The sequence below is a fragment of the Xyrauchen texanus genome, chromosome 26 (genome assembly GCF_025860055.1).
Source record: "Xyrauchen texanus isolate HMW12.3.18 chromosome 26, RBS_HiC_50CHRs, whole genome shotgun sequence".
Taxonomy (NCBI): Eukaryota; Metazoa; Chordata; class Actinopteri; order Cypriniformes; family Catostomidae; genus Xyrauchen; species Xyrauchen texanus.
Genome location: NC_068301.1, coordinates 33,946,586 through 33,974,494, shown reverse-complemented (window position 1 = coordinate 33,974,494; position 27,909 = coordinate 33,946,586). Strand labels below are relative to the sequence as shown.

General features: G+C 38.9%; 1 protein-coding gene across 1 annotated transcript; it reads left to right on the top strand.

Annotated features, from left to right (window-relative positions):
• Nucleotides 1-2: 2 nt before the first annotated feature.
• On the top strand, nucleotides 3-27,839 carry LOC127619892 (14-3-3 protein beta/alpha-A-like). The gene is made up of 6 exons (XM_052092922.1): nucleotides 3-108; nucleotides 11,152-11,454; nucleotides 14,182-14,305; nucleotides 26,336-26,499; nucleotides 26,606-26,701; nucleotides 27,104-27,839. The coding sequence occupies exons 2-6, from the start codon at nucleotides 11,164-11,166 to the stop codon at nucleotides 27,161-27,163; spliced, it is 735 nt and encodes a 244-aa protein (XP_051948882.1). The 5' UTR covers nucleotides 3-108; nucleotides 11,152-11,163; the 3' UTR covers nucleotides 27,164-27,839.
• Nucleotides 27,840-27,909: the final 70 nt, after the last annotated feature.

Here is a 27,909-nt window from a genome sequence, read left to right as displayed (position 1 = left end):
GAGGGAAACCCCGTGGATCGCACTGAACTCGCCTCTGTGCAGTCAGTCAGTGAGCGGCAGCTGAGCGGTGCAACTAACTGGAGATAGAGCGACCACTCTCACTCACAGGTTAGCTTACTTTCTCTTCATTCATATCCTTAGTTTGTTGTTATATAAAGACGAACTGTATGTCTTTATTCTGAGTCTGTTTATTTGAATTGACCTGTTTTTATTGTTTTAATTTGATTAAATGGTTTGTAATAGCTGCATTCCAAAGGGATGCTTTAAAGCTTTTTGCTTGAAAAAAAGACTCAAAGACGTTCAGTTCAGCGCAGATTGTACATGAATGAAATTTTTGCTGTTATGGCACGTAATGATAATAAGTGTTATTTCCCGATAGTGTTTCAACGGAAAGATGAGTCGACTATTATCCTCCGCACAGAAAAATCACTTCGTCTGTTTTTCATGTGTGATTATGGAATATGATTATGAGTGGACACGTTGGTCTATCGTGTTCAGGATTATTCTACGAGAAAATCTGACAAGCCTGCTCATGTCGGGCACATTAGGCAAAAAGTAGGGCGTTTACCTCTCTGCTTTACTAATATGGAGTTCCTGTCAGTAGAAGGTGTCGAAAATGTGTCATTACTAGTTTGCGTATGAAAATGTTAAGGTGTTTTGGTCTTTGTCGACGGAATTTAATACATTCTCCATGTCTGAATGCCCATTGCAAGGTAAACGCTGCAAATAAACCCCCAGTTTGTTTTAGTATTGTCGACACAAAGCAGACACTTGAAAGGTAACGGCAGGTAGAGAGGAGACGCGCTCTGTTAACACGCGCGAGCGCAGGGCGGGAACCGTTCGTACGGATTTATTCCCGGAAGGGCATTGATGATTAGACATTTGACTGGAGATGGTCCATAAGATGTGAGGGGTTTTGTTCAAACATTGAGCTCTGCTGGCTGTTGTGTAGGGCTGCTGTATGCACTGGGCGTGGTCGAAGTCATGTCCGCATTTTTGGGCATTTTCACTCCTGTGCTCTCATGTATCACATGCAGAGTGCATACGTTTTGTGTTTTGTTGTTCACTTTTTATTTTGAAAACCATAGATTTTGATATCTGTTATGAGCTTTTGACTTTCAGCAGAAAGTCTGGTCCACATTACAGTTTATTCTGGCTCAGAACTGCCCCCTCAAGGCCTATTCACACTAAATCCGTGACTAATTTACGAGACGAACTTCGGACGGAAGGTCTGTTCAACACCGAGATCTTAAAATATTTTCACCCCTGTACATTTGGTGACGCTTTTGCTGTTCTACAAACATTTATACGGGTTTCCTGCCCTGACCTTTCAGCATTCAGCTGTCAATGCTAGAGATTATAATATTGTGGTTAAAACATTTATTGACCTAATTTGCCATAACTTTTTCATTATGTTCTTTCCCTGGTGTTGATGCATTTTGAGGAGTATGTAAATCTGTGCTTTTTCGAGTGATATGAGTAAAGAGCATTGTTGCACAAATATAAGTCCTGTGCACGTATTTTTTTATGCGTATATTCCAAAAAAACTCCCAAACCCAACTACTCTTTTTGGATAATATAACACATGGTACATTGATATAATACACATGTAATAATCAACATTAAGAATAACAGGTATAGTATTAAATATTATGCATAGTAATACAAATATTCTAAAATAAAAAGTGGCTCACAATGTTGTTATTTTTTTATTTAAATGATTGGAATCATTTATGTTATCCTTGTAATAAAAATAACAATTAATTTGTCTACAGTAAAAATTGCATGTAAAGAATCTTCACTAAATATTCGAATACCAAATTATTGATGAATGCCCATCCCTAGTCCCGATCTAAGGGGGAGAGATTGAAACTGCACCCGGTTGATGCACACTGTTGTGGGGACGCTCGTCCCTCAAGCGCACTTGCTGCAGCTAGATTATAACGTGATGACTTGCGGCTTATTGAATCATAATATATGAGTCACTTTGTGTTTCTTATCATGAAGAAAACTGGCAATACGTAATGACGTATGCTCATTGGTAAGGTCACGTGGAGGAGGAGGCTGGAAGTGCGTCATTGTTTATAAGAGAAGTAGCGCTGTACAAAAGTTTTAATTGTCTTTGCTGTAGATTTGAATTTGTATAAGTGTATTGTCCAAATGGTCATTTGGTGTGCGTGTATCCTGGATGCTTCAACCTTCAGAAACCACAAAGAAGATGCACACGAGAAAAATCTAAACTTTTCATAGATTGCATATACATGATCATGAGCGATTGAAACTCTGGCTTATCGCGCTGAACCTGGATATCAGATTCAGTACACCCCTACATTCTCTCAAATATTGGAGGGTGTGCAGTGATCATTTTACCCCTGAGGATTTCAGACCATCGAAAGAAACAGGTCAATATCTGAATTCATCGGCTGTATCCATTCTGTTTTTCCAGCTTTCTCAGGTATGTGTGAACTTTGTCATTGTCATGCCTCCATTGGGCTCTGCACCTCCCTCAGCACTCCGCTCCAAATCACCCAATTTCTAATTCACCGCACATGCACTCAATTCACTCGCTTATCACTGCCTGCATAAATAACTCACCTTCACGCCACTTCACTGTCAAGTCTCATACAAAGCACACTTGGTTTCACTAATTACAACTTGTGTAACTTGAATTCCTGACAGTCAAATAGCCTATATATTTCTGCTAAAAAAAAAAGCACAAGTTGATAAAGCAATGGCATTGCTCAGAAATAAAGGGTGGTTATTTACTACAGTAATGTTTTTTTATTATTATTTGGAAATAATTTTTCTAATTGTTTTGGTTTGTGAACGGCGCTTGGTCTGTGCAAGTTTCTCTTTTAAACAATGATTCGCTTCCTGCCTCCTCTTCCATGTGATGCGTGACCTTACCAACGAGCTTACGCCATCCCTCTCACGAGCGCGAATCACAGAGATATATGGAAGCAAACATTTGTAGTTAAAAGTATTTTGTTTTGTTTCTAAAAATAATCAGTTGATTGTGTTCAGAAGAACTTTATTTGTCGACTGGAGTCGTGTGGGATATTTTGATGCACCCTAAATATGCATTTTGGGCTGTCAAAAAAATGGAGTACATTCAATTGCATTGTTTAAAGGAGGAGGCCTGAAATGAAATCCTAAAAATCTTAAATTCTGTTTTAATGAAGAAAGAAACCCAGATACATCTTGGATGGATTGAGCGTGAGTAAATTATCAGCAAATTTTCTGTTTTGGGTGAACTATTTAAGTAAATGTATCTTTTTTAAAGGATTTTTAGTCCATTTTAAAGTTTTATTTTAGTTTCTTTAATTCAGTGAATGTCATTTAGAGGTGTTTTTAAAAGATGATTTTGTCCTCTTTATTGTTAGTATGCATGTTTATTACAACCTTTAAAGTCAGGGCACAAGAGGAATAATTGGTTAAGAGCTAATGATTAATCGTTGCAATAATCACAGAATAGTCAAATAACCATTCTATTAATCGTTAGATTAGGCGATTAACAAAATAATCGTTAGTTGTAGCCCTAAGTAACCTGCATCTTGACGAAATGGGAGTTGAAGTTTTCCGCACAAGTTTCCAAGTTAGAAGTCCGACATAGTGTCATTCTGTTGCACTTTCCCCAGTTGAAAGGTGGAAATTCAGACTCTCTGAGTTGAATGGAACGCTTCATGTATCAACACAGCAACAACAATATGGAGCATCATGGCTTTCCCCACTGGAGCGAACACTTCGAGAGACACACACCAGGCGTGTGGTAGTGGACTCAACACGCTGCAAGTGGTGGCGTAGTGACTAAAGCACAGGGCTGTTAATCAGATGGTTGCTGGTTCTAACCCCACGGCCACCACCATTGTGTCCTTGAGCAAGGAACTTAACTCCAGGTTGCTCTGGGGGGGATTGTCCCTGTAATAATTGCACTGTAAGTCGCTTTGGATAAAAGCGTCTGCCAAATGCGTAAATGTAAACAGCTAGACAGAGCACAGCTAACTGGAACAGAATGCAGCTGTGGAGTCGAGGGCGTTCGAGCGTTTGTCTGGTAAGGGTTCTCATCTGAGATGAATTGCTGGTAATTGCTTGTTTCTGTGTTCACAGTGAGAGATGGGGGAAATAAAAGGGCCAGTCCTCAGAATGTGTGAGAGAGAGAGCCCAGCTGACAAGCTGTTCGTGTGTATTGGCCGAAACCATTTTGAAAGAATAAGTTTTATGAAGCTTTAGCGTTACAAACTCAATATTTTGAAAATTGTTGCATTTGAAAATTGCAGACATTCCTGCATTGGAATCGCCGTCTCCCACTTCCTCATTCCTTTGAACTTGCTACACTGGTGTTGAAACCTGGGAAAATGAGGAAGAGGATACACTGCCATGGAGTCGTCAACGCTGGAGAGGGTGTTGGGCCAGCATCCACCAGGCCCAACACCAGGCTCTCATGGACCTACGCACAGAGAAGCAGCAGCATTTTGATGCGCTCCTGCGGGCCCAGCAGGTGCTGTGGAGACTCGTAACCCAGGACGGAGCAGTCGCCGCCCTTTCCCCGGCAACTGAGAGCCCTCACGTGTTGCTCACAAAGATGTAAGGTTATCTGCCCTTAAGGTTATCTGCATGCTGGAGCGGTAAATTTTTTGCCGCTGCTGACCGGGTAAGCCCAGATTGTGGCACATCAACTTGCGGTAACTGACCTCTTAGACTACGAGTTATTGAAGTTCATCCTGCAATGGGTCAGCCGCAGTCTTGAAGAACACTGCCAGCACTTCTGCTCCTTGATGCTGAGTGAGGTTGGCTGCCCTATTTGGGCAGCCAAGCAGCCGTGACAACCGTGACACCTGCTGGCAGTGGTTGCTGCCAGGGAGAACAGCGACGCTGACGTTGTGATCAACTTGGTGGTGCTGGAGCAGTTCATCTCCCGGCTGCCGAAGGGGATGGCCGAGTGGGACCAATGTCACTAGCCAGTGTTGCTGGATGAAGTGGTCCTGCTGGCGGAAGAACATCAGGTGGTGTATCCGTGGGCCGGCGCCCCACGCCTTTTCCCCTCCTTTGTCTCATCCCCATTTCCGCCCTGTTCCGGGGGAACATTCTCCTGAAACCGGCTCCACAGTCTTGGGAGTTCCCTGTACCACCAAACCCCATCTCTCACCTCTTTTCATCCCAGGTGAGGGAACCCGCTGCCACAGGTATGTACGCGAGGCTTGGGCCGGTCTGCTTGAGTTGCGAGGAGCCGGGTCATGTCCGAGATCTGTGCCTGGTATTGGAGGAGGTGGCCTTGATCTGGGTGTCTGAAACTCCACAGACTGCCCACAGTCGAGCAGGGACGTACCAGATACTGTTACGTGGCAAGGGGGATACATACCAAGCCTTGGTGGATTCAGGTTGTAATAAAACTTCCATTTATCAATGCTTGGTTCAGAACAGAGCATTGGATGCAAATAATCGGGTGAGGTGTTTGCACAGGGATATTCAGGATTATCCTGCAGTGACTGTCCCAATAATGTTCTGGGGACAAAAGTATAAGGTCGAGGTGATGGTTAGTCCTCGCCTCACCCATCCACTAATTTTGGGAACACATTGGTTGGCTTTTCAATTATTATATGCAAGTTGGTGTGAGATGGGCGAAGCGCTAGCTGGGTGGGGGGGGGCAGTCTGTGTCTACTCCCAATAGAGGATATCCCTTTAGAGAAGTCATGATACGAAACACTGAAGCATGCATTTGACCAAGTGATGGTGATTGATGGTCATCCTTGCATATCCATATTTTTCAATTATAAAAGAGCAGTTGTATAGAGTGACGCAGGAAGCTCAGACAAATGAAAATTAAGCCCAGTTGTTGGTACCAAAGAGCTTATAATCCGATTGCAGGTTACTTGGGACAGGGGAAAACACTAAGCCATCTCATGGCCCGTTTCTATTGGCCGGGCATTCACAGGGATGTACACCAGTGGTGTGCAGCATGCCGTGAATGCCAGCTGGTGAATCCGCCAGCCACTCCAAAATCGGCAATGTGCCCCATTCTGTTGATCAAGGTCTCCTTCGAACGAACTGGCATGGACCTCATCGAGCCATTAGAACGGACAGCACACGAACATCACTTTGTGTTAGTCCTGGTGGATTACACAGTGCAATGTTCAGAAGCATTACAGAACATCGATTTCTCTCCCAATCAGGGCACTGCTTTTATGTCACGCACACTATATGAGCTGTACGAATAATTGGGTATTAATCGATTCGGACAAGCGTGCACCATCCACAAAAGGACGGCTTGGTCGAATGATTTAATAAGACCTTAAAGAATATGATTTGGAAGATTGTGCACAAAGATGCTCTGAACTAGGACAAGAAGCTCAAACCCCTGTTGTTTGTAGTGTGAGAGGTTTTTGTTATTTGTGTGTAAGCCAGTGGCATGTTAGATGTCATTAAGGAAAATTCATCGAGCATTCTTCTGAAAAGAGAGTAAGCCGTAAGTGTTCTCACCTGAGATGAATTACTGGTAATTGATCGTTTTTGTGTTCACAGTGAGAGATGGAGGATATAAAAGTGCCAGTCCTCAAGAGTATGAGGGAGAGAGCCCAACTGACAGGCTGTTTGTGTGTGTTGGCCAATGCCGTTTTGAGAATTTAAGTTTATGAAGCTTCAGTGTTACGCATTGAAGCGAACGCCTTATTTTGTAAATAAGTGGCATTCCTGAGTTGGAATCAATTAAAGCAAGCAAATTAAAAATGCAATGGTTATGGCATCTCCTGTTAAGTAGGGTGCCAGACTTCCCATATTTAAGCACTTTTTCTAGTTTCCCGACTTATTCTGAAAAAGTCATGTTTTGTCGCATATTTTCCCTCTACTAAAATTACTCTATCACCTATGCTGCTTTCTCAGTCACGTGAGTATTCTAATCAAAGGTAGCCAAGGATACAGCTTGTAAAACCAATAGAATAACACAGTGTTATTTGAAGTACATGATTGGATTAAACTATCCAATCACAATGCCATATCAATAAACATCCAGTTAGTGAACTGATTGAAGAGTCAATTTGAAAGAACACAGATGAAATTGTGGCTGGAAAAATGTCAAGGAAGCATACATGTACATTTAATGAGGATCTTCAAAAAGAGTTAAAATTTCTAAAACGGGAGTCACAGACAGCCTAGTAAGGTGAGGTGTGAGATTTGTGGCACTCCCTTTTCCATTGCCAATGGAGGCCACACCAACATAGCACAGCATGTTCATACAAAAAGGATGTGGATGCTGTTTGAAGTGTGCCACCCCAAGTGATGACGTTTTATTTATTTTTGCTAAGCAAAGTTCCGAATCTGACAAAGTGCACACAAGTTGAAGGACTTTTTGCTTCTCATTCTGTTGTGCATGGCCATAGTTTTCGGTCGGCAAACTCCAAAATTTTCTCCTGCACGCACCAAATCCGAAGCTGTCATATGCAAAGTACTCGCTTTTGTGCAGCTGGACTATCAGAAATTGCTGCAGCATGGCAACACACAATTCCTCTCTCTTAGTCAATCTCTTAAAAGAATACTACCCTTTTTTTTAATTTGTTTTATGTTGTATCCCCTTTTCTCCCAGTTTGGTATGTCCTAATTAATAGGTCCTCGTGGTGGCATGATTACTCAATACGGGTGGCGGAAGACAAGTCTCAGTTGCCTCAGCTTCTTATATTGCAGATCTGCGCATCTTATCACGTGGCTCGTTATGCATGACACTGCGGAGACTCCGCATGTGGAGGCTCATGCTACTCTCCGCGATCCACGCACAACTTGGCACATGCCCCATTGAGAGCAAGAACCACCACTGATCATGACCATGAGGAGGTTACTAAATGTGACTCTACCCTCCCTAGCAACCAGGCCAATTTGGTTGCTTAAGAGACCTGGCTGGAGTCACTTAGCACACTGGATTCAAACTCGTGACTCCAGGGGTGGTAGTTGGCTTCAATACTCGCTGAGCTACCCAGGACCACTACACATTTTAAATGATCTGCATGCATGCATACTTTCTCAAGAAAAATGGCCAAAGTTTTGGACGCATTTTCAGTGATCCTTGCACTAAACTTTGGATTGGCTTTACACTCAAGCAAACAGCCACTTTTAACCGCGCACTGGAGTTAGTAGAGTAAGACCATATATCAGCCACAGAAGTGGCTTTGCACATTCATGGCCTGAGAAAAGACTTGCAAGCCAGGCTCAAGGAATCATTCATACACTCTGACAATAAAAAGCATTTGGATGCCCTGGTTGAAGCTGGTGACATATGAGATGATAATTTCTTTTGTGCACTGAGAAACGTTTATTCATTGTCGGTGGATTACCTCCAAAATTGCAACCGCTCATTGAAGAACACAGAAAAACTTGATTGGGCCCTACTGAGAAACATCCCAGAGTGGAAAGACATTCAGAGCAGCCTTGAACTCTTCTACTCCAGAATCCCCATTCATTTTGATTGAAGAATCCATGCTCTTTGATGAGTGGGCTTGCTTGAAAAACATTGTCACTTGTCGCATCACTGAGTGGAACATGAACAAGACGTCCATGTCTGAGACGGACAGTTTTCGTGAGCTTTGAGAGCAAGACCATCAACTTCGGAGTCTTTGCCAAGGTCGTGGAGTTGGTTTTATGCCTGCCTAGGATATCTGCATCTGTGGAGCGTGTTCTCATTAATGAACGCAGCATGCACACCGGATAAATCTCGTCTCAATGTAACAGTCATGAAAGCAATGCTTTTCGTATGTCTTATTTTTGGACTGGACTGCTCTGCATTTTACGATAAACTCTTGAAAGACAAGCACACACTGGAAAGATTGCTGCCAGTGAAAAGTACAAGGTGACAACAGTTACAGATGCACCCTCTACTTCGCATTGATTTGCACTTTGGAAAGGATACGTCAATTGCCCAAATATTTTCCCATTTTCCACAAGCAGAAATCTGGTCACCTTACTGTTTAGCCATCCACAATTTTAAATAGATGGTTCAGACAGTCACTAAAAAAGCTGGTGCACGCTTGCTAAGATTACTATGGTAACCTGAAGGAAGAACAGACACGTGTTGTGCACATTCTTTCAATGAGTTGGTCAGTGAATCTTCACATGGCAAAATATGTTACAGATTATTTTATAACAGCCTGTAATAATGAATAGACGATACACTGGATCAACAAGACGCAATGCAGCAGCCAAAGACGTTTGTCAGACATGTTGTTATGCACATGTCATTGCTCCTCGAGTACTTGATGAGTACTCGAGTAGACAAAATGCCCATCCCTAGTGTTTACCAGCTGCAAGTCCAATGCCAGTGTTTGTGCTGAATTGAGCAGCTGTAGCAACTCTGGAAAAATGACAAAAGATCTTATCTCATTGGTCGGTCAGTCAGTTTTCATCGCAGTCCAAAGGAAAAACATCGGACCACTCTATATAAAAAACCTTCAGATTGTCGGTGGATGATTTGTTGGGCTCGGTGTGAATAGCGCCATGGGAATCCATTGTTCCTGTTCAAAAGCTCATTCACACCGAAAAAAACAGACTTGATGTGAATAGGCCTTTAGACAGGAAAAGTCCCACTGACTGGAACTATCCAATGTTTTGTTCTTTTGTTATGTACCGTTTCATATATGTCAGATATATTGCAGAGGCCGATAAATTGGAAAATACATAATTTCCGAGATATATATTGAATTTCATCAATAGGCTGAAAAATATAAATTTTTGTAGCCATATCGGCCCGCCCTAAATGACTAAACAAACCAGGAGAAATCTACCTTCTAAAAAATCACACTCTCTTTTTTTTAATTAATAAATATATTTATTTACTATCATACAATGTTGAGTAAAATTTTGTGTAAAAACAATGCTAAATAAAAGTTAATAGAATTTTTAGCAATTTTATTTACACGTCATTTAGGCTACTATATGAAATTGTGTGATGTGATATATTATCGGTAATCTATTGGCCACCCTGCTCTCTAGATATATCGTGTGTTTTAAAATATTGTCTGCATTCAGCGCTTCAGCCAACTTTAATTGTTAAACTTTAATGGCTGTAATTGTTTTAGAAGTGCAAAATAATGTTGTCAACATGTTATCATATTTATTTTTGTTTGGATTATTGTTCTGTTTATCTTTTATTGTGACTCTTTTTAACATTTTGGCCTGTCATGCGTTCAACAGATCCAATCCATGTTTAATGGAAATTATTTATTGTTAGAAGTTTATACGTCTTTGTACATTTTTAAAGCATAATTCCTAAGAAAAACAGTGTTGACAAAATATGGTAAGTGGCAAAATATCATCATCAGCCTATAGTTTAGTTAAAATCTGAATCATATCGGCCAAAAACTTTCATATCAGTGCATCCCTAACTGATTGTTTTAGAGAAGCTGATGTGTGTAATTTGTTTCTGTAAAAATAATTTCTCCTATCCCAGGTTAATATGCCGAGATGACTATAAGCAAGTCATTTGTTGATTGTTTTCCCTTAGGCACTATTTAGATATTTCTATGTAAGTTTGAGTGTCACAACAAGAATGACTTAATTTTGGGTGTTTGTTCAACCAGGAGCAGATGGGGAAATATTCGGAAATGAATTAGGGAAAAAAGCATTTGCTAATTGTTTTTGCAATTCCGCTGCGAGTGCTTGTTGCAAGCAGGTACCCCTTGCCACCTTTATGTAGGGCTGGGCGATATGTAGAATATTGACAATATTATCAAGGTGATTTTTCTGGCGATATAAAATTAAGCAATTTTTTAAATATTGTGATTATTGTAGTGTAATATCTGGCCACTCTTTTTCCTAAAGAGCACGTAATTAGACAAATTTCACGATCCTTCAGGGTTGCACAATTAATCAAAATAACATCAGAATATCAGTATCGCCATGTGTGATTATTAAACCGCAAAAGACTGCAATTCAATTCAATGAATACATGGTCTGTGTTAAGAGGTAACGCACCAAACATAATCTTAACCCTATGAATGTAATTGCTCTTATTTGATTATATTACATTTTTTAGCCAGTGAAGCATTTGCTTGATGTAATTGACCAGTTATGATGCCCAATTAGCAAACCATTTAGCAGCCGCTGTGTGATACAACTGTGACATTCTGAAACATTGAGTTCTCACTTCCAACTGCAATTCTGTTGCTCCTGTAGAAATAAGCAGTCATGGACAAGAGCCAACATGTGCAGAGAGCCAAACTGTCAGAGCAGGCGGAACGCTATGATGACATGGCCGCCTCCATGAAGGAAGTGACTGAGCTTGGAGACGAACTGACTGACGAGGAGAGGAACCTGCTCTCTGTGGCCTACAAGAATGTTGTGGGCGCTCGCCGGTCCGCTTGGAGGGTGGTGTCCAGCATCGAGCAGAAGACCGAGGGCAGCGACAAACAGCAGATGGCCAAAGAGTACCGGGAAAAGATCGAGACAGAGCTGAAATCCATCTGCAAAGATGTGCTGGTGAGTTTTCTGCAGGATCTCTTTAGGTCATCATAAACATTGCAGAGTAATACATGATGTAATAGTGGATTTTAAACTTAAAGGTGGACTCGATAAAAAAGTTTGACTCCTAAAGACATGAATTGTAATTTTGCAATATATGTAAGAAATCATGAGCACTTACATTAAAATAAGACTGCTGTCATATTGGTAACCTTATAAAAGCTGATTTAATCTACATGTAGAGGGGTCTACACATAGGGGCTGCCATGTTAGAATCACATGACCAGCAGAATACTACTCTCAGTAACCGTCCTGTTATTTGACACTTTCACTCATTGATTAAAGTAATCACGGCTGAATGAATACAACATTTCTGCAATGGCATCTGAAACTGAAAACTATTGATTTTAAATGATGCTTCAACCAAGCTGCTAGATGTCAGTGTAAGATGACACAAAAGTTACCGAGTACACCTTTAAATCAGTATACCAATAGAATTGTTTTTGGAAAGTGGAATCTAAACCAGAATAGCCAGAATCCCTAGCCAGAACCAGCATAATTTGTACACAATGCAGGAATGAATAGAATCTGCTTTCCTCTTGTTAGACCATTGTCCCAGTGTTTCTTCACATCAGTGGCTATAGGTGATCAAATGGATGAAGTGAATGGTCACCAAATCAGTGCTTCCTCCTGAGTGCTCTTGGATAAATATTTTTTTTCTCTTAGGAAACTGAAAGTGAGACTCACTCCCTCCCTCTTACAACGGTGACACTTTGAATGTTATAATTAACATGAACAAAATTCCTCATTTTCTAACTTATGTATTTAGACTGACTATTTTTATAAGAATGTGATGTTGAATGTGGGCATTATGAGGTTACTGGGTTGACGTTGGCTCATACATAGAAAATGCTGGAAAATCCTTTCACATCATGTAAACAACTTAAAATATTTGTATCTAACAAGCCCTGTAAGGTGATTAGATGAAGCACAATGAGGAATTTTAAAGTCAGCATGAACATGAATTTTGTTTGGGCTGAAATAAAAAAAATATAAACTGTATATTTACTACGGTACTATAGGTGGTGCAATGTACCTTTGAGCTGTTCTGCCATCTGCCATATTCACAGAGAATAAAGCCGTAAATACACCTTTTTACAGAAGCGTTTCCGCCTTATTTAGCAGTGAAAATCTAGCAAACTTTGTAAATATTTCATATAAAATTATGCTTTGTGTTATATAACCTTGGAATTAGTTTTAGAAAAACTAGTCACCACAATTGCAATGGGTATTCTAATACAGCTGCTGATGGAATTTTTAGTAAATTTGTCATTCTTACTCCTGGCTGCTGCAATCAATCTCACTTGTGGTAAATAGTGGATTTTTTTGTTTTGCTGTTTGAGCAAATGGGTTATCAAAATAATATTTGCTGTGGTCTCCCATTCACCGCTATAGAATTTAACTATGGAATCGCTTACTTCGATGTTCCAAAACCTGCAAGTATGAAAAGGTTATTTCACTGGAATATGGCGCTGTATGGACATGTGACCCAAAAGCTTATAGATTTAGTTACCGGTTTCAAATAAACGCTCGCTCCACTCTTTTGACACCACAGAAAAGAATTGCTTTCAATGGGCAGTTTGTTCAAATTTATATGAAAATTCCTCAAGTGCCTTTTGTGGAGTTGTAACACCCCATTTCCAAAAGAGTATTGGATATTTGGGTTTCTTTAGATTTCCATCAGTATCGGTGGATCAGGACAAACTCAGGATTTCAAATAAATTATGATATTTCACTGATCACCGTCATTGTGATCTCATTTGCTTTAATAAGACCCAACTGCCCTGCAGCTTAGGGCTGAACAATAAAATAAAAAAATAAAAAAAAACATTGAAATTGCAATTATTTTTGAAAAAAATTGCGGTTTGAGCTGCGATATGATTATTAATATATAAAAAAAAAAAAAAATACTGTTTTCTTTTGACAAATTAAGTCATGCCTCTACTGCCAAAAGAAATACTGTTCAAGAAAGTGTGTTCACGCTTGAGTCCTTTAAAAAGAACCAGACTAAGTAAATAAAAACAGTCAAACACAGAGGGGAAAAACACTGATTCACATCAACTTCACATTGTATCTGTTCACTGTGTACCTGTTTTGTCCACTTTGTGATGGGGCTCACTTTTTAAATCTTTTTCATCTTTTATTTTTTTTTTGGAACCTAATAATAAGTTTAAGAACAACTGTCGGTAGGCACTCGCCACTGTTGTCATAATGTTTTGGCTCATCCGTGTATACATAAGTTTATTTGACTCATTACCCTCCTTCCTCCTGCCTCATTTATGATAGTCAATATTTTTTTGTTACTATTTTCCTGGCTTGGGAAGTTTTATCATTGGTACCTATAAAAGTCAATATTGATTGTTAGGGTGAACAGAACATGTGGTACCTTTACCAGTAAAGACAACCCAGACATGTTCCTGTAATTTACCTGGTTGTGTGTGTGACGGGCTATTGTTTGGTGTCTTAAAACTATGCTTTAATATCTTTGGTTCTGATGGCGAATAAGCCATGTACTTGTCCTGAGTCTCTCCTGAGATGACCCATTTAGCAGCTCTGAGCTGGCTGGCTTTGAGTCTGATCATACATACCTGAATGTGCCTTAAGTTTATTACATTTTCGTCTCTTGTTACTGTTCGTGGATGAATCTGTGTAGTTGTTTAGAGCATATGTGTCTCCCATCTGCAGCATCTCCTGGACAAGTTTCTGATCCGCAGCACTTCTCCAGCAGAGAGCCAGGTGTTCTACCTGAAGATGAAGGGAGACTATTACCGCTACCTGGCAGAGGTTGCCACTGCAGAAGAGAAAGCCAGTGAGTATTTGAAATCCTAACATCTCCCAACTGGAGATGGTAATTCCTCTTTATTTAATATAATACATTTCGATTTAAGAAACTGATCCAATTCAGATCTATTTTTCCCCTAGCAGGAATAATGTAATGGATACCATAAAATGAGATCTTGTTTGTGATCTTCAACATGGTTTCTAAGCGTATCAGTCTTTGCCATGGTATGATATATGATACATCTTCCTGCCAGCTTTGTGAACACACCTCTATCACACATGCATATAGACACAGATTTTTTTGGTTAGATGTGTGCCAATAGAACATGTCTTTACTTGTGCTTCCACACCCTTAATGGCTGATTATTGAGGTAATTTCTTTAGGTAAAAATGGTTTAAAGAATCTAGGCCACACCTACAAAATGTTTGCACAAGTTTACGTCCCCGCTAATCCATTTAAGTTTGAAAACTCGGTTTTCAATTTTCTGACATCATTGTTTTTCAAAGTATGCAGTTATGGAGTGATTTTCAGAATCTCCTTTTTGTAGGGGTGAACACTGTTCCAGTGTGGATGAGAGCATAAACATGGCAAAATCAGTGCATTTTCAAATGAAAATGGATTAGTGTGGGCATGACCTAAAGCAGCATCAGAACTAAAATGGAATCTTATAAGTGACTTATTTGGAACACCTAGAAAGCTAGTTTGTGTGGCATGCTTGCCACACAAAATAGCATTTACAGCTCTGGAAAAAATTTTGACCACTTCAAAATTCTCAGTTTCTCTGGATTTACTATTTATAGGTATGTGTTTGAGTAAAATGAAAATTTTGGTTTTATTCTATAAAGTACTGACAACATTTCTCCCAAGTTCCAAATAAAACTATTTTCATTCAGAGCATTTATTTGCAGAAAATTGCAATAGGCCAAAATAACAAAGAATGCAGTGTTTTCAGACCTCGAATAATGCAAAGAAAACAAGTCCATATCCATTTTTCATCACAACACTAATGTTTTAACTTGGGAAGAGTTCAGAAATCAATATTTGGTGGAATAACGCTAATTTTCAATCACAGCTTTCATGTGTCTTGGCATGCTCTCTACCAGTCTTTCACATTTTGAAACTGGGTGACTTTATGCCACTCCTGGTGCAAATGGTCATCCATCTTCCTCTTGATCACATTCCAGAGGTTTTCAGTGGGGTTCAGGTCAGGAGATTGGGCTGGCCATGACAGGGTTTTAATCCGGTCGTCCTCCATTAGGGTTGCAGATTTCGTGCGTTTTCATTAACCGATAGGTGAACACGTTAACAATCAATAATCGGTTAATCATTAATAATTAATAAGAAACAAAATGCACATCTTTTTCTAATTATTTATTTAAACGGTAATAGCGGCACATTAGTTATGTGAAACGATGCGAAGCACAAACTATTTAAACTAACAAAATAATAAAATGGTAAGGCTCTCGCTCGAAACGGCTGCCCGTCCTAATTCAACAAATGGTGCCGCCAAAAAAAACTATGTCAAATGGGGCACAACTACTGCCATTTCTAGACTAGCAAATATCATATCTACGTGTTCGGGGTGAGTCGTGTGTACAGTCTGTTCAATGTAAGACCAGCTGCAGAAAACACCCTCTCTGATGGCACCGATGTCCCTGGGATGCACAAATATTGCCTGGCCAACTTGGCTAGCCTTGGGAATCCTTCTGCGTTATTGCATGCACATCAGTATAGACTCCTAGCTAACATCAACATGATAGTTTGTTGGGAGGACAGTGTTCCACTTTCGACTTCCACTGCAACCGTCTGGCGTTACCCAACATATGTGGTATTGGAGAACGTTTTTTAAATGCTCCGTATACAGTGGAGGAAAACACAGTTCTTGTGTGGATAAGAGGTGCAAATGTAGCGAAATCAAGATGTTAGGAAACTTGCATTTTATGTGGATGTGGCCTCAGGTGAAACTCATGGTAGACTTGATCCTCAATTGATTCCAATTAAGTTTGGTGTTAGCATGTTGCTAAGCTAACGGCACAACACTCATAAAAGCATAAATACATAGCACACAAATAAGTTGAGTAAAAGGATATTTCTTTCCAATTTATAATCCTTGTCCCTTGAATGAAATTAAGTGTGTTTAATTAACATTTTCTCACATTTTTCAATTGAAATTTGATAAGAGTTTGTTGCAATGGATTGCCTTATCCGAGAAGGATACATGAAATTTTGACTTAGAATTTGAGTAACAAATTTGAGTAGAGTAAAAGTAGCTGTCCTAAAAACCTACTCAAGTAAGAGTAAAAGAGTAGCTCATTTAAAAGTACTCATGAGTAGTGAGTACCGAGTTGAAAAACCTATGCCCCATTATAATGAACACTATATGCCAACTTTTACAATACATCATTTATCTGTGATGAACACTACATGAATCTGATTCCAAAAAATAAAAGGGAAACATGATCACAGAAATGAAAATATTAAAAAGTTATTTTCAATACACTGAGCACCATTTTAAATTGTAATGTAGAAATAATTACATTAAAATCAGTTTATGTGTAGGATCCTCCTTTTGAGATGCAATGTTCCACATTGATTTTTTTTTTTTAAGCACAGAAATAGTTTTTCTCATTCTCATGGATGATGCACAATTTTCTGAAGTTTGTGACTGGTGGAATATTCTGCTGAAGTATTGCTCTGCAAATATTGATACTTTTCTCTCTTTATAAAGGCTAATCATAATTAAAATTATTTTATCATCTCTACTTTCCTGGTAATTTATTATGTATTATTAAAAAATTAACAATATTTAAAAATATATTATTATTATTATTAGAAATGTCACTGTTTTATTCTATTACATTAATACTTCTCAAGTTATTCATCCAAAAAGTAGTGAGTTGTTTTCTCATTTCCTTGTTAATGTTGTTTGATTAAAAGCCTTTATATGACATAGCCTACTAGACAGAGCTCAATTAGGTTACATGTACACTTAAAGTCCAACATTTTGATGCAAATACGCTTTTTGTCCCACTGTTTAAACTCACTTTAGACAAACGACTGCGTTTACATTTAAATCCTCACCCAGATGGGCATTGGCGGAATTATTATCAATTGTATTTGATCATTTAGGCACGGCATTAGTGCTCAAACATTAGCCGCCTGTCAATCAAACAGTGTGCAGCGACAGACATCAGGAAATAAAAAGTCAATCCTTTATATTTCATCTAGATCAATCAACCAGTGGTGCTCTTGCTATCATGATTGATGTAAAGAACACCCCGTTCTAGATGTAGAACATAGGCTAAATATAGAAAACTATTCAAAAGTTTGATCGAGGACATCTCTCTTTTTCGATAAACATCTAGATAATTGTATTGCCCAGCCCTATTTATAACATTGCATTAATCTCTTGCAGCAGCCCAATAATCTCAGTGATAGATAAATTACAGGTTATGTTATAGACACAGAATCTAGTAAGCAGACATATGAAATTTACTTTGATATGTTTCTTCAAAATAGAGGCAAGTTAAACTCACATGACACGATCAAGCAATTGGCCTTTTTCATTGTGACGAGACTCTCCCTAGTCAATCATGTTGATGGATAAAAATTAAATCAGGATAGAGAGGTAGTGAACACAGATGGAGGGAAATAGCACAGTAAAGTACAGTTGCAGCACTTAAAATGTACTCAAGTAAAAGTATACAAAATGTAAACTACTTAAAGTACAATTCTTGGGGAAAAGTAGTTAATTACAGTATCGTGAGTATTTGTAATTCGTTACTTTTCACCCCTGATTGCCATGCATCCCAATATCATTATTGACTAAAACTGAGCCGAATGTGTGTGTGAGACCCATCATGTCCGTGAAAGAAATGTGGATCATCATCACAATATATTGATATGTAATTGTATTGATACAGCGTTGCTTAAAATGTTGCCTAGTTAGGCAGCACACTCATTTTTGGAAACTGTAAGCACTCTTCATTACTGTAAATCTTTGTTGCTTTTGTTTTTTTTATTTATCCCCTTTTCTCTCCAATTTGGCATGCCAAATTTCCAATGTGCTATTAAGTCCCCGTGGGTGCGCAATGACTCACCTCAAACCTCACCTCAAGGGTGGTGGAGGATGAATCTCAGTTGCCTCTGTGTCCGAGACTGTCAATCCGCACATTTTATCAGATGGCTTGTTGAGCGTGTTATCACGGAGACGTAGCGCGTGTGGAGGCTTCACGCTATTCTCTGCGGCATCAATGCACAACTCGCCACGTGTCCCACAGAGAGCGAGAACCACACATTATAGTGATCACGAGGAGATTACCCCATGTGACTACTTTTCCAGAATTTGAATAGGAAGCTAATTCAACTACTGTGAACTTGGCTACAAACAGACACATACAGGACTTCCTGGAGAGTTCAGAATGTCAAAATAAAAGCGTGAGGGTTTAAAAAGTGCACAACTTAAATATATTACTGTTGTATTTCAAATTAAAATCCAATAATATGAATAACAATTTATTATTATTATTATTGTCATCATTAGTATTTGTTTACAATTTAAACAATATTTAAGTTGAATGGGTTCCAAAAAATAACTGTGAATGAAAAGTGAGCTGATCTTAGAATTGAACAAAAAAAGAGATCTGAATCCTTTAAAGGCCAGATGTAAGTTGAAATATTTTTGGGGGGAAAAAAAGGCAAAAATAAAACACCGGCTTCTTTTCTACTGAAGACTTTCTACTGGAATTACTGTTAACTTTGCTGCTACATTATCCAGTATAGTAGTTAATAATAAAGTGTTTCTTGATAGTTTATACATTTATAGTGAAATATTGTATAGTTTGAGGTTTGTGCTTCTTTACATATTAAAGAGCACACCCAATTAGTTCCACACAATAATGGAAAGATATTCTAAACTGATTATGCAAAACACCAACGCTGGTATCGGCTCCGGAAAGGTATTCGCCGATACTGAGATTTTCGGGATCGGAAGAGAAAAAGTGGTATCTGTGCATCCCTAGTCTAAAGCACAATCCTGTATCGCTCATCGATAAGGCAGACCCTGAATGCATGGAAACAAGCTAAATAGAAATTTACTGTTGATTATATTTAGCACTATAAAGTATCCATACAAAATCTTTCACTCTGTGTTTTTGTACTATGTATTTTTATACTTTGAGTGTAGCAAAATGCTATCATCTGACTAGTGAAATCAACTGAGTGTTAGTCGTGTCTCATGCAATTTATTTGAGGAGTTGGTATTTGTTTTGGTGTTTATGTAGGCCGTTTCAAATCAGTTAATCATGAGGTCCCATGTTGGTTAGGCTGCCTTTTAGACTAGATGCTTGTGTAGGCAGCTTACTAGTGTTTGGAACGAAGTCTGAGGTTTCCCTGAAACATTTTTCCCTGAGACTTTTTTTGTTCTGAACTCAAGGGGCCAATCAATTAACCATTCTTAATAGAGTTTTAAGTCACACATTATAGAGATACAAGGTGACCACAGACTCCGTTTTCTTTCTATTCTAGAAAGTAAATTGAGAGTCAGTAGAATGGAGGTTGAGATCTGAAGGTCTTGTGTCCTAGTTCATAAAGCTCTTGAGACAAGCTGCTTGCAGATTAATTTGAGGATTTCCAGTGTTATATCATTTTATGCCTCCTGAGTCTTGAGTTGCCCACATGAAGGTAATATCCTCTATGTCCTCTCTTTACTCATGGTGTCAAATAATTTTTCTTTTCTTATTTATAGTTACAGAATGTAGTTTAGACCATTGTTACAGTTAGGGATGGGTCAGGATGTTCGACTAGTCATCCATCAATTAGTGAGTTCATCTATTGTTTTTCTTTTGTTGTTTTTTTTTTTTTTTTTTTTTACTTTGATATTTTTAGCGACATGCTGTTAAAGTGGATGAATTTAGAGGCTTCTCCGAGAGGGTTTTAGAATGCTGATATTTTGTCAGAACACCACTAAGCATCGCACCTACAGCCACAAACAGCGTAAATCTTAAAGATCACTTTTTATGAACTAATTTTGTTAACCTAATTTTGTGCTGTTTGACTTAGACAGGCGGCTTAGGGGTAGTTACACTTGGTCACATCAAAACTTTTTACTGATTGGATTGCTCTCCGATTTAATAAGCTCATTCCACTTAAACTTTTCACATCAATGTGTCTCCAAATGGATACAAATCTGATCTTCAATTCCTGGACTATATGTAAATAAAACAGAATTAACTTCCATGATTATGCTAATGCTGGGCAGGGAATTTAAAAGATGTGATTTATTGTTTGATTCTAAATGACTTTCCCCAGCACACGGGTATCCGTGTGTGCGCACTTTTTTCCTCTCTTAGTTCAGATATGTCCATGCGCATCAACTGTGCTATTTAGTGATCTGCATAAAAAAAGGAAGAAAAACAGTTTGACTCTCCTACAATATGCATCTGTTAATATGCAAATACACTAACAGCTCTTATATTTCCCATTTTCCCTATGCAGTTGTAGCGCTGTTTAGGTGGAGTAAAGTTTACAAATGTTGCTTGAACAGCCAGATGTATTTACACTTGACTGAGTGATTTATTTGTTTAATTCCATAATTTGTGTATTTACATTGATTTGTTGAACACATGATAAAAACCAACACTGTCTCTTTAAGAAAACCAGCATTTCTGCAAAGAGCATCTGTTAAAGAGCCCATGTTATCAAGAGATCTCATCTGTGCTATGTGTGATTAGAATTAAAAGGTTTTTGTTTTTGATCAACAATTGACTGTAGTGAGAACAGAAAGGGTATTAAAAGAGACATTATTCGACCTCCAGCACCTTGTGGACGGAACGCCCCGCCGCGTTCTTGGGGAACAGAAGGGGTCTCCCCGCCCCTGGCAGCGGTTCTCCCGCTCCAGGCAGTCGGCAGCGAGCCCCTTCCCGTTCGCGGTCGGCGGTCTCAGACCCCGCCACATTTCAGGGACTCGTAGGTGACTCCTCCGCCCCTGGCAGCGGTTCTCCTGCTCCAGGCGGTCGGTTGGCAGCCACTTCTCCCCTCGCAGTCGGCAGCCATCGTCCGCTTCCAGGCGGCCGGGCTCCTCGTCCCCCGGGAAAATGGCCGCAGCTGCTCCGATATCTCTCTTCCGCACAATCCTCCGCAGTCAGCCTTTATCCCTCACAGGAGGCTTGATTAGCCTGATAAGGGACCGGGTGTGTATAATCACAACCCGGCCCGCCCTCCACCCTGCCACAGTGAAATTGATTAAATATAGTGTTAAATACGATTTTTTTTTTTTTTTTTTTGCAATTTTATGTTTGTATTTACTATATTAAATTGTGTGTTATATCAGCATTGTATCAGCCTATTGGCCACCCTGCTATCTGTGCATCGGCCATTAAAAAAAAAATAAACATATCGGTCGACCACTAATATGTATCTCATCTTTGGACATGCATTACTTTTACTCAACATGTATTGAAAGGATCTCGCTATATTACTATACTACACAATTACAGTTGAGGGAAATCTGGTCATTTACCAGCCAGTTGCCAAATATATAAGTTTTCAATCGCATACCACAAAATATGGTTGCAAATACAAGTGATTTCCTGTCATTGTAGAGAGCTGGACATACAGTAAAAGATCGATTTTGGGAATTAAGAATCGATATAGAGATTGTTCAAATGAAGATTGTGATGCATCAGAAAATCCATATTTTTACCCACCTCTAAAAATCATACAGTGAAGACAAGCAATTTTAAGTAGTTTTGTTACTTTTCATGACTTTTTCCAATTTCTGTATATTTATTTTAATACTTGATTATGCTGTTAAATACTTAAAGCACTGTTTTTTTTTTATTTATTTATATCTTTGTTCTTTATTACTGAATGTTTACTTGTCTTAATTACTTGAACTTGAAACAATGCGTACTCAAATTAGTTATTTTTTTGCGGTATTGGTATTGAGAATTATCTAAATAAATATAGATTTTAAACATCACTAGTAACAGTGCACCTTCATTCATTTCATTAATGAGTGACTAATGAGTGAATTCCATCCACATGCGGCCTTTGGCCCAGGTGGGTCTTTCTGACAAAGTAATAATTCACTCTATCCAATAGACGCATGGGCTTATTAGGCTTCTTCTGCTCCCTGCTGGCTTTGATTAATTTTTAAGAGCATGGTTTGTTTCTATGGCAGCTCAGGAGCAAATGATCTGAGAGATGAAACTGAAGCTACCATGTGTGGAAATGACAAGATCGTGCTTTGCAGCAGATCCTAGATCAGTCATGTTTGTTTGGTTTTATGGTTAAGCTTGAGGTTTTTCCATTAGGGATGGAAATATATTCGTGACCTTATATTTTTTAGGTCAATTTTATAAGCAGATAATATTTTTTATTTCTAAATTATTTTTACTTTATTTAAAAGTATTTCAATGTATTTATTTTATGGAACACATTTTTTATTTACTTTATTTTTTTCAACTCAACTTTTGCAGTGCCAGGTTTCAAAAGTACTAAAGACTTTTCCATATTTTCTACAAAAAATTCAGTTTTGATACAGATTTTTATTTGAAGTATCTATGTGATTTACTCAGTGTGAACGATACTTAAAAGCTGGCTAACCAAATGTATAATACCCACCAACATATCGGTTATCAGCAATACCATGAAAATATTGATTGGTAATTGATATTGGCCAAAATGTTGTTGTGGTTGCGTCCCTATTTTTCATAGATCTTTACAGAACAGGAACACATTGGTTGTGTCTAACTGAGTTTTAGCTGCCACTGACCTACTACTGTCAGTGTGATGAGCTGCCTGATCATCGCCATGACAACAGCATCTGGTGCGTGTGTGTGTATTGTCCAGCTGGGTGTCGGCAGGAGGCAGAACCTCCTGCGGGTGGGTTTAATATATGCACTGCCTGCCCTTGGCCACTGTTCAGCAGGCTCCAAAAGCTCTTCACATGAGCAATGACTACTGCTCATTTTTATAGAGCTGCATTTTCAAAAATGTATGTGTTTCACTATGAGCACAGATCAATACAGGAAACCGCAAGCTCTTATTAAATCACAGTATGACATACTAACAGCCCTGTGGTGTGCCGTGGAGAAGCAATGGTTTCCAGGGACCAACATGAAATCATGTTAAAGTGACTCTTTCTGAAATGCAAATCTGGTTCTTAAATTTTTTTTTGTTTTGTTTTTAATGGGGGGTGGACATGAGCTTGCCCCCTTACTCCACTCCACAAATAAACAAATTAATTTAAATTATGTGTGTACCGTATACAGATGTTTATTATTATATCAAATATTGTATCAACACTGGTCGCATTACATTGTGAGATTTGACTGCCTGTACTGGAATCTAGCAGACTGAAAGACTACCCTGAAGCTATTATAAGAAAATGCTTGCAATATTATGTAATTTTATGATACTATTTAATTCTGTTATAATTTCTACATGGTTTATCTGGCACAAAAACAATGAAAATCTCAATTAGGCTGACATTAATCAAATAGGGTGATAACATTAAAGAAATATAGCTATTAAACGAAATATACTAAATTGAACATTAAACCACTAACTTATACTAAATACAACTATTTTTAAACAGTTTTTATTGGAAAACAGTGATAAACAGTTGCAAGTTTCTAAATGTTTTGCTTGAAGTTCAGTAACAGTACTTCAGTAATTTCAATTCACATTTCTGCCATCCCGTTATTATGCCTTTTTATTCGATCTGTCAAAAATACCCCCACACCAGAAAACATGCATACATACAGGCTTCATACCACACATTTATACACTGATGAGCCAAAACATTAAGACCGCCTGCCTAATATGCTGTTGGTCCTTCGTGTACCGCCAAAACGGCATGGACTCTACAGGACCCCTGAAGGTGTCCTGTGGTATCTGGCACCAAGACATTAACAGCAGATCCTTCAAGTCCTCTAAGTTGTTGCCACTGTTAAATGGACTTTTTGGTCCAGCACATCCAACAGATGCTCAAGCAGATTGAGATCTGGGGAATTTGAAGGTCAAGTCAACACCTTGAACTCTTCATCATGTTCCTCAAACCATTCCCAAACAACGTGTGCAGTGTGAAAGGGCGCATAATCCTGCTGAAAGAGGCCACTGCCATCAGGGAATACCACAACCATGAAGGGGTGTCTGTAACTATGTTTATAGGTAGGTGTCATGTTAAATTGACATCCAAATGAATGGCAGGACCCAGGGTTTTGCAGCTTGTTGTCTTACCACAGTGCATCCTGGTGCTATTACTTCACCAGGTAAACAGTGACACATACACGGCCATCCACACGATGTAAAGGAAAATGGGACTTATGGGACCAGGTGACTTCTTCCACTGCTCCATTGTCCAGTTCCGACGCTCATATGCCCATTGTAGGCACTTTCAACAGTGGACAGAGGTCATCATGGGCACTCTGACCAGTCTGTGGCTTTGCAGCCCCATAAGCAGCAGGGTGCAATGCACTGTGTGTTGTGACACATTCATCCCTTAACCATCATTAACATTTCCCGTGACTTGTAAACCTTCTGTTGGTTTGGACCAGACAGGATAGCCATCGTTGCCCTCGCATCGATGAGCCTTGGGCACCCAACACCCTGTCATTGATTTATGATATGTCGTTTCTCTGAGTACTGTCGGTTGGTACTCACCACTGCTGACCGGGAGCACCCCACAAGCCTTGCAATTTCAGAGATGCTCTTACCCAGTCGATTGGCCGTAACAATTTGGCCCTTGTCAAAGTCGCTCAGGTCTTTACTCCTGCATGCATTTCTCCTGCATTTTGACTATGAGAACTGATTGTTCGCTTATAATCTACCCAGGCCTTGACATATGGCCTTGTTAGGAGATGATCAGTGTTATTCACTTCACCTGTGAGTGGTCATGATGTTTTTGCCTCATCAGTGTATGAGCACGTGATGTTTATTAAAAAAAAATAAAAAAATAATAATCATTGTTTTGGTTCCCCCTGTACTTTCTCTGGCCACGTCCACACTAATACTTCTTCATTTGAAAACGCATCCATTTTGCTACGTTTTGGTCTTTCGTCCACACTGAGATGCGTTATTGTCTAGTGAAAACTGACAAAAGTGCTCTGAAGTGGATACATTTGAAAATGTCATCTTCGCGTTGTAGTGTGGACGGGTACAAATGGAGATATTATTTTAGATATTACTGATTAAGTATTTGTTGTTATGTGATGCAGTCATGTGACATATTCCACCCAAAACAATCAAGATGGTGGCCGATGTTGTTGTGCTTGCTAATTAATTTGATAACCTTGTTAAATATAAATGTGACTTTGTAAAACCTTCACATTGCAATCCTTCAAGGGCGATGGGACTATTTCTTGGTATTACTGTCTAGCGGTGGAACACGAGAACAATTGCGTTTCAGACCATACCGTACGTGGAAATGACGCAGAGCTGTGCTTCTTACATGATTTTTATTAATTTAATTTAATTTAATTTAAGCTTCCGAGTGAATGAGCAACTTTTGGGAAAACATTTGACATGGCAGCATGGATGGAGAGCATTTTGAAATTGAAAGTGCCATTTTCACATTTATCCTGATTAATGTGGACAAAGCCTCTTTTTTTTTTTTTACTTTTTTTATATATAAACCAAAAATAAAATATTGTTCTTGCTCTCTTCTCCTTTACTTTTTCCATTACAGTTTTCGAGTTAATGACTTGTTCATATCTTGACCCTCTCTGTGTATCAGATCAGTCAAACAGTTATTAATTTTGTACACAGGACACAAGAAGCCCGTAACTACATACCTACTTTATACCTCAGAATCAGGCATTATTTTGGAGGCTGTGGAATCTTTTCAACTTGATTTTTATTGTTTTTGTTTGTTTGTTCCTTTTCTCTTTTGTAACATCTGTCAACAATCCCTGTTATTTGTTGCAATAAAAAAAAGAAAAAAAGCGACATGATTTTTAGCTTTGATGTCCGTGGCACAATTTACAGCTACATAAGAATCCATATAATGAGCGATTGTAATAGTAATGATTGCCTTATATGTATTCTGTACAGATATCATCCAGAAGTCTCAGGAAGGGTACCAGGCTGCTTTTGACATCAGTAAAGACAACATGCAGCCCACTCATCCCATCCGCCTGGGCCTGGCCCTCAACTTCTCTGTCTTCTACTATGAGATCCAGAACTCTCCAGAGCAGGCCTGCGAACTGGCCAAGAAGGTTAGAATGGGCACAAAGCTCACACACCCATGCAGATATTGTTTTAAATGCACTTAAAGCATAGAATTGTTATCTATTTAACCATGTATATGTTTTTTTTATGTAGGCATTTGATGATGCCATTGCTGAGCTGGACCAGTTAACCGAAGACTCGTATAAAGACAGCACACTGATCATGCAGCTACTTAGAGACAATCTGACAGTGAGTTTTCAGTCATCTTATTCACCCAGTTCTTTGACATTTGTTCCGATGATGATGCAGCGATTATGATGATAATACATTATTTTTCATATGAAAAATCAGAAATTGTTTTTGATCAGGGTTGCTCAAATCAAATTGATCAAAATTGCTAAATGTGATTATTAATCCTCAGAAGGCTGAAATTTATTCAGTGTGCCTCCTTTGTTCCTAAAGCTTTATATCTAAGAAAAAGCAATATCAGATTTTAAGTGTTTATTATATTGCCGTATAAATGGCAATCGCTATATATTTAAAATTGATCGCTAAATATTTAAGCAAATTAATCAGCCTTAGTTTAGATGGATATGAATTAATCGGATGGATGAATATGAAAATTTCAATCACTTATCCTTTGTTTTTCAGCTGTGGACCTCTGACAATCAGGGTGACGGTGAGGACACAGAGGAGGGACGAGAAAACTAAAGCCAACTCTACTATGAAGCTTTCAGTCAGCACAGCGAGCGACAACGCTGACGCTTTACAGTTCCAGCTTCATACTCACCAGCCCGTCATTTATATGTGTGTTTGGATATGAGAGTGTGAAGAAAAGACTGTTTCATGACTGTGTATTTGTACATTTGTGTTTGTTTGGGGGGCAAACAGCAGCTGTTTGTCTATTAAACATGTTAACTTGAAGAGGTGGACAACACATTGTAGTTTGTTGGCTTTATGTGTGCTCATATATGAGGCCATTGGGATGCTTTGTTTTTTCATCATCAATGTGAGTCACCATGAAGCCAATATGACAACGTCATTGAACTTTGTTTTAGGTGCATACGTGAGAGAGAGTGAGAGAGAGCATGAAACCTTTTCTGTGTTTTGCTAGGGGAGCATATAGTAATCGGGTTTTGCGTGGCTTAGACTGAATTCTTAATTTTACTAAAGAATAAAGGAAACAAACCAAAAAAAAAGTCAGTATGAAAGGATAATGGTGGCGGATTGGGCTTGTGGAAGACATTTTACTTCAGCTGTCATGTGTTCAATATCCCATCTGTGAATAACGTACAATTTTGTCCTTGTCAACCACAGATCCAAGATCAAAAAGACTTGACACATGGCTTATACTGTAACTTTGATATAAACATCTTGTTACCAGTAAGTAATGCTTTTCATGTGCTTATCTGATTAATACTGTTTTCTATTAGGACTTTTTTTTTTTACTACTAAAT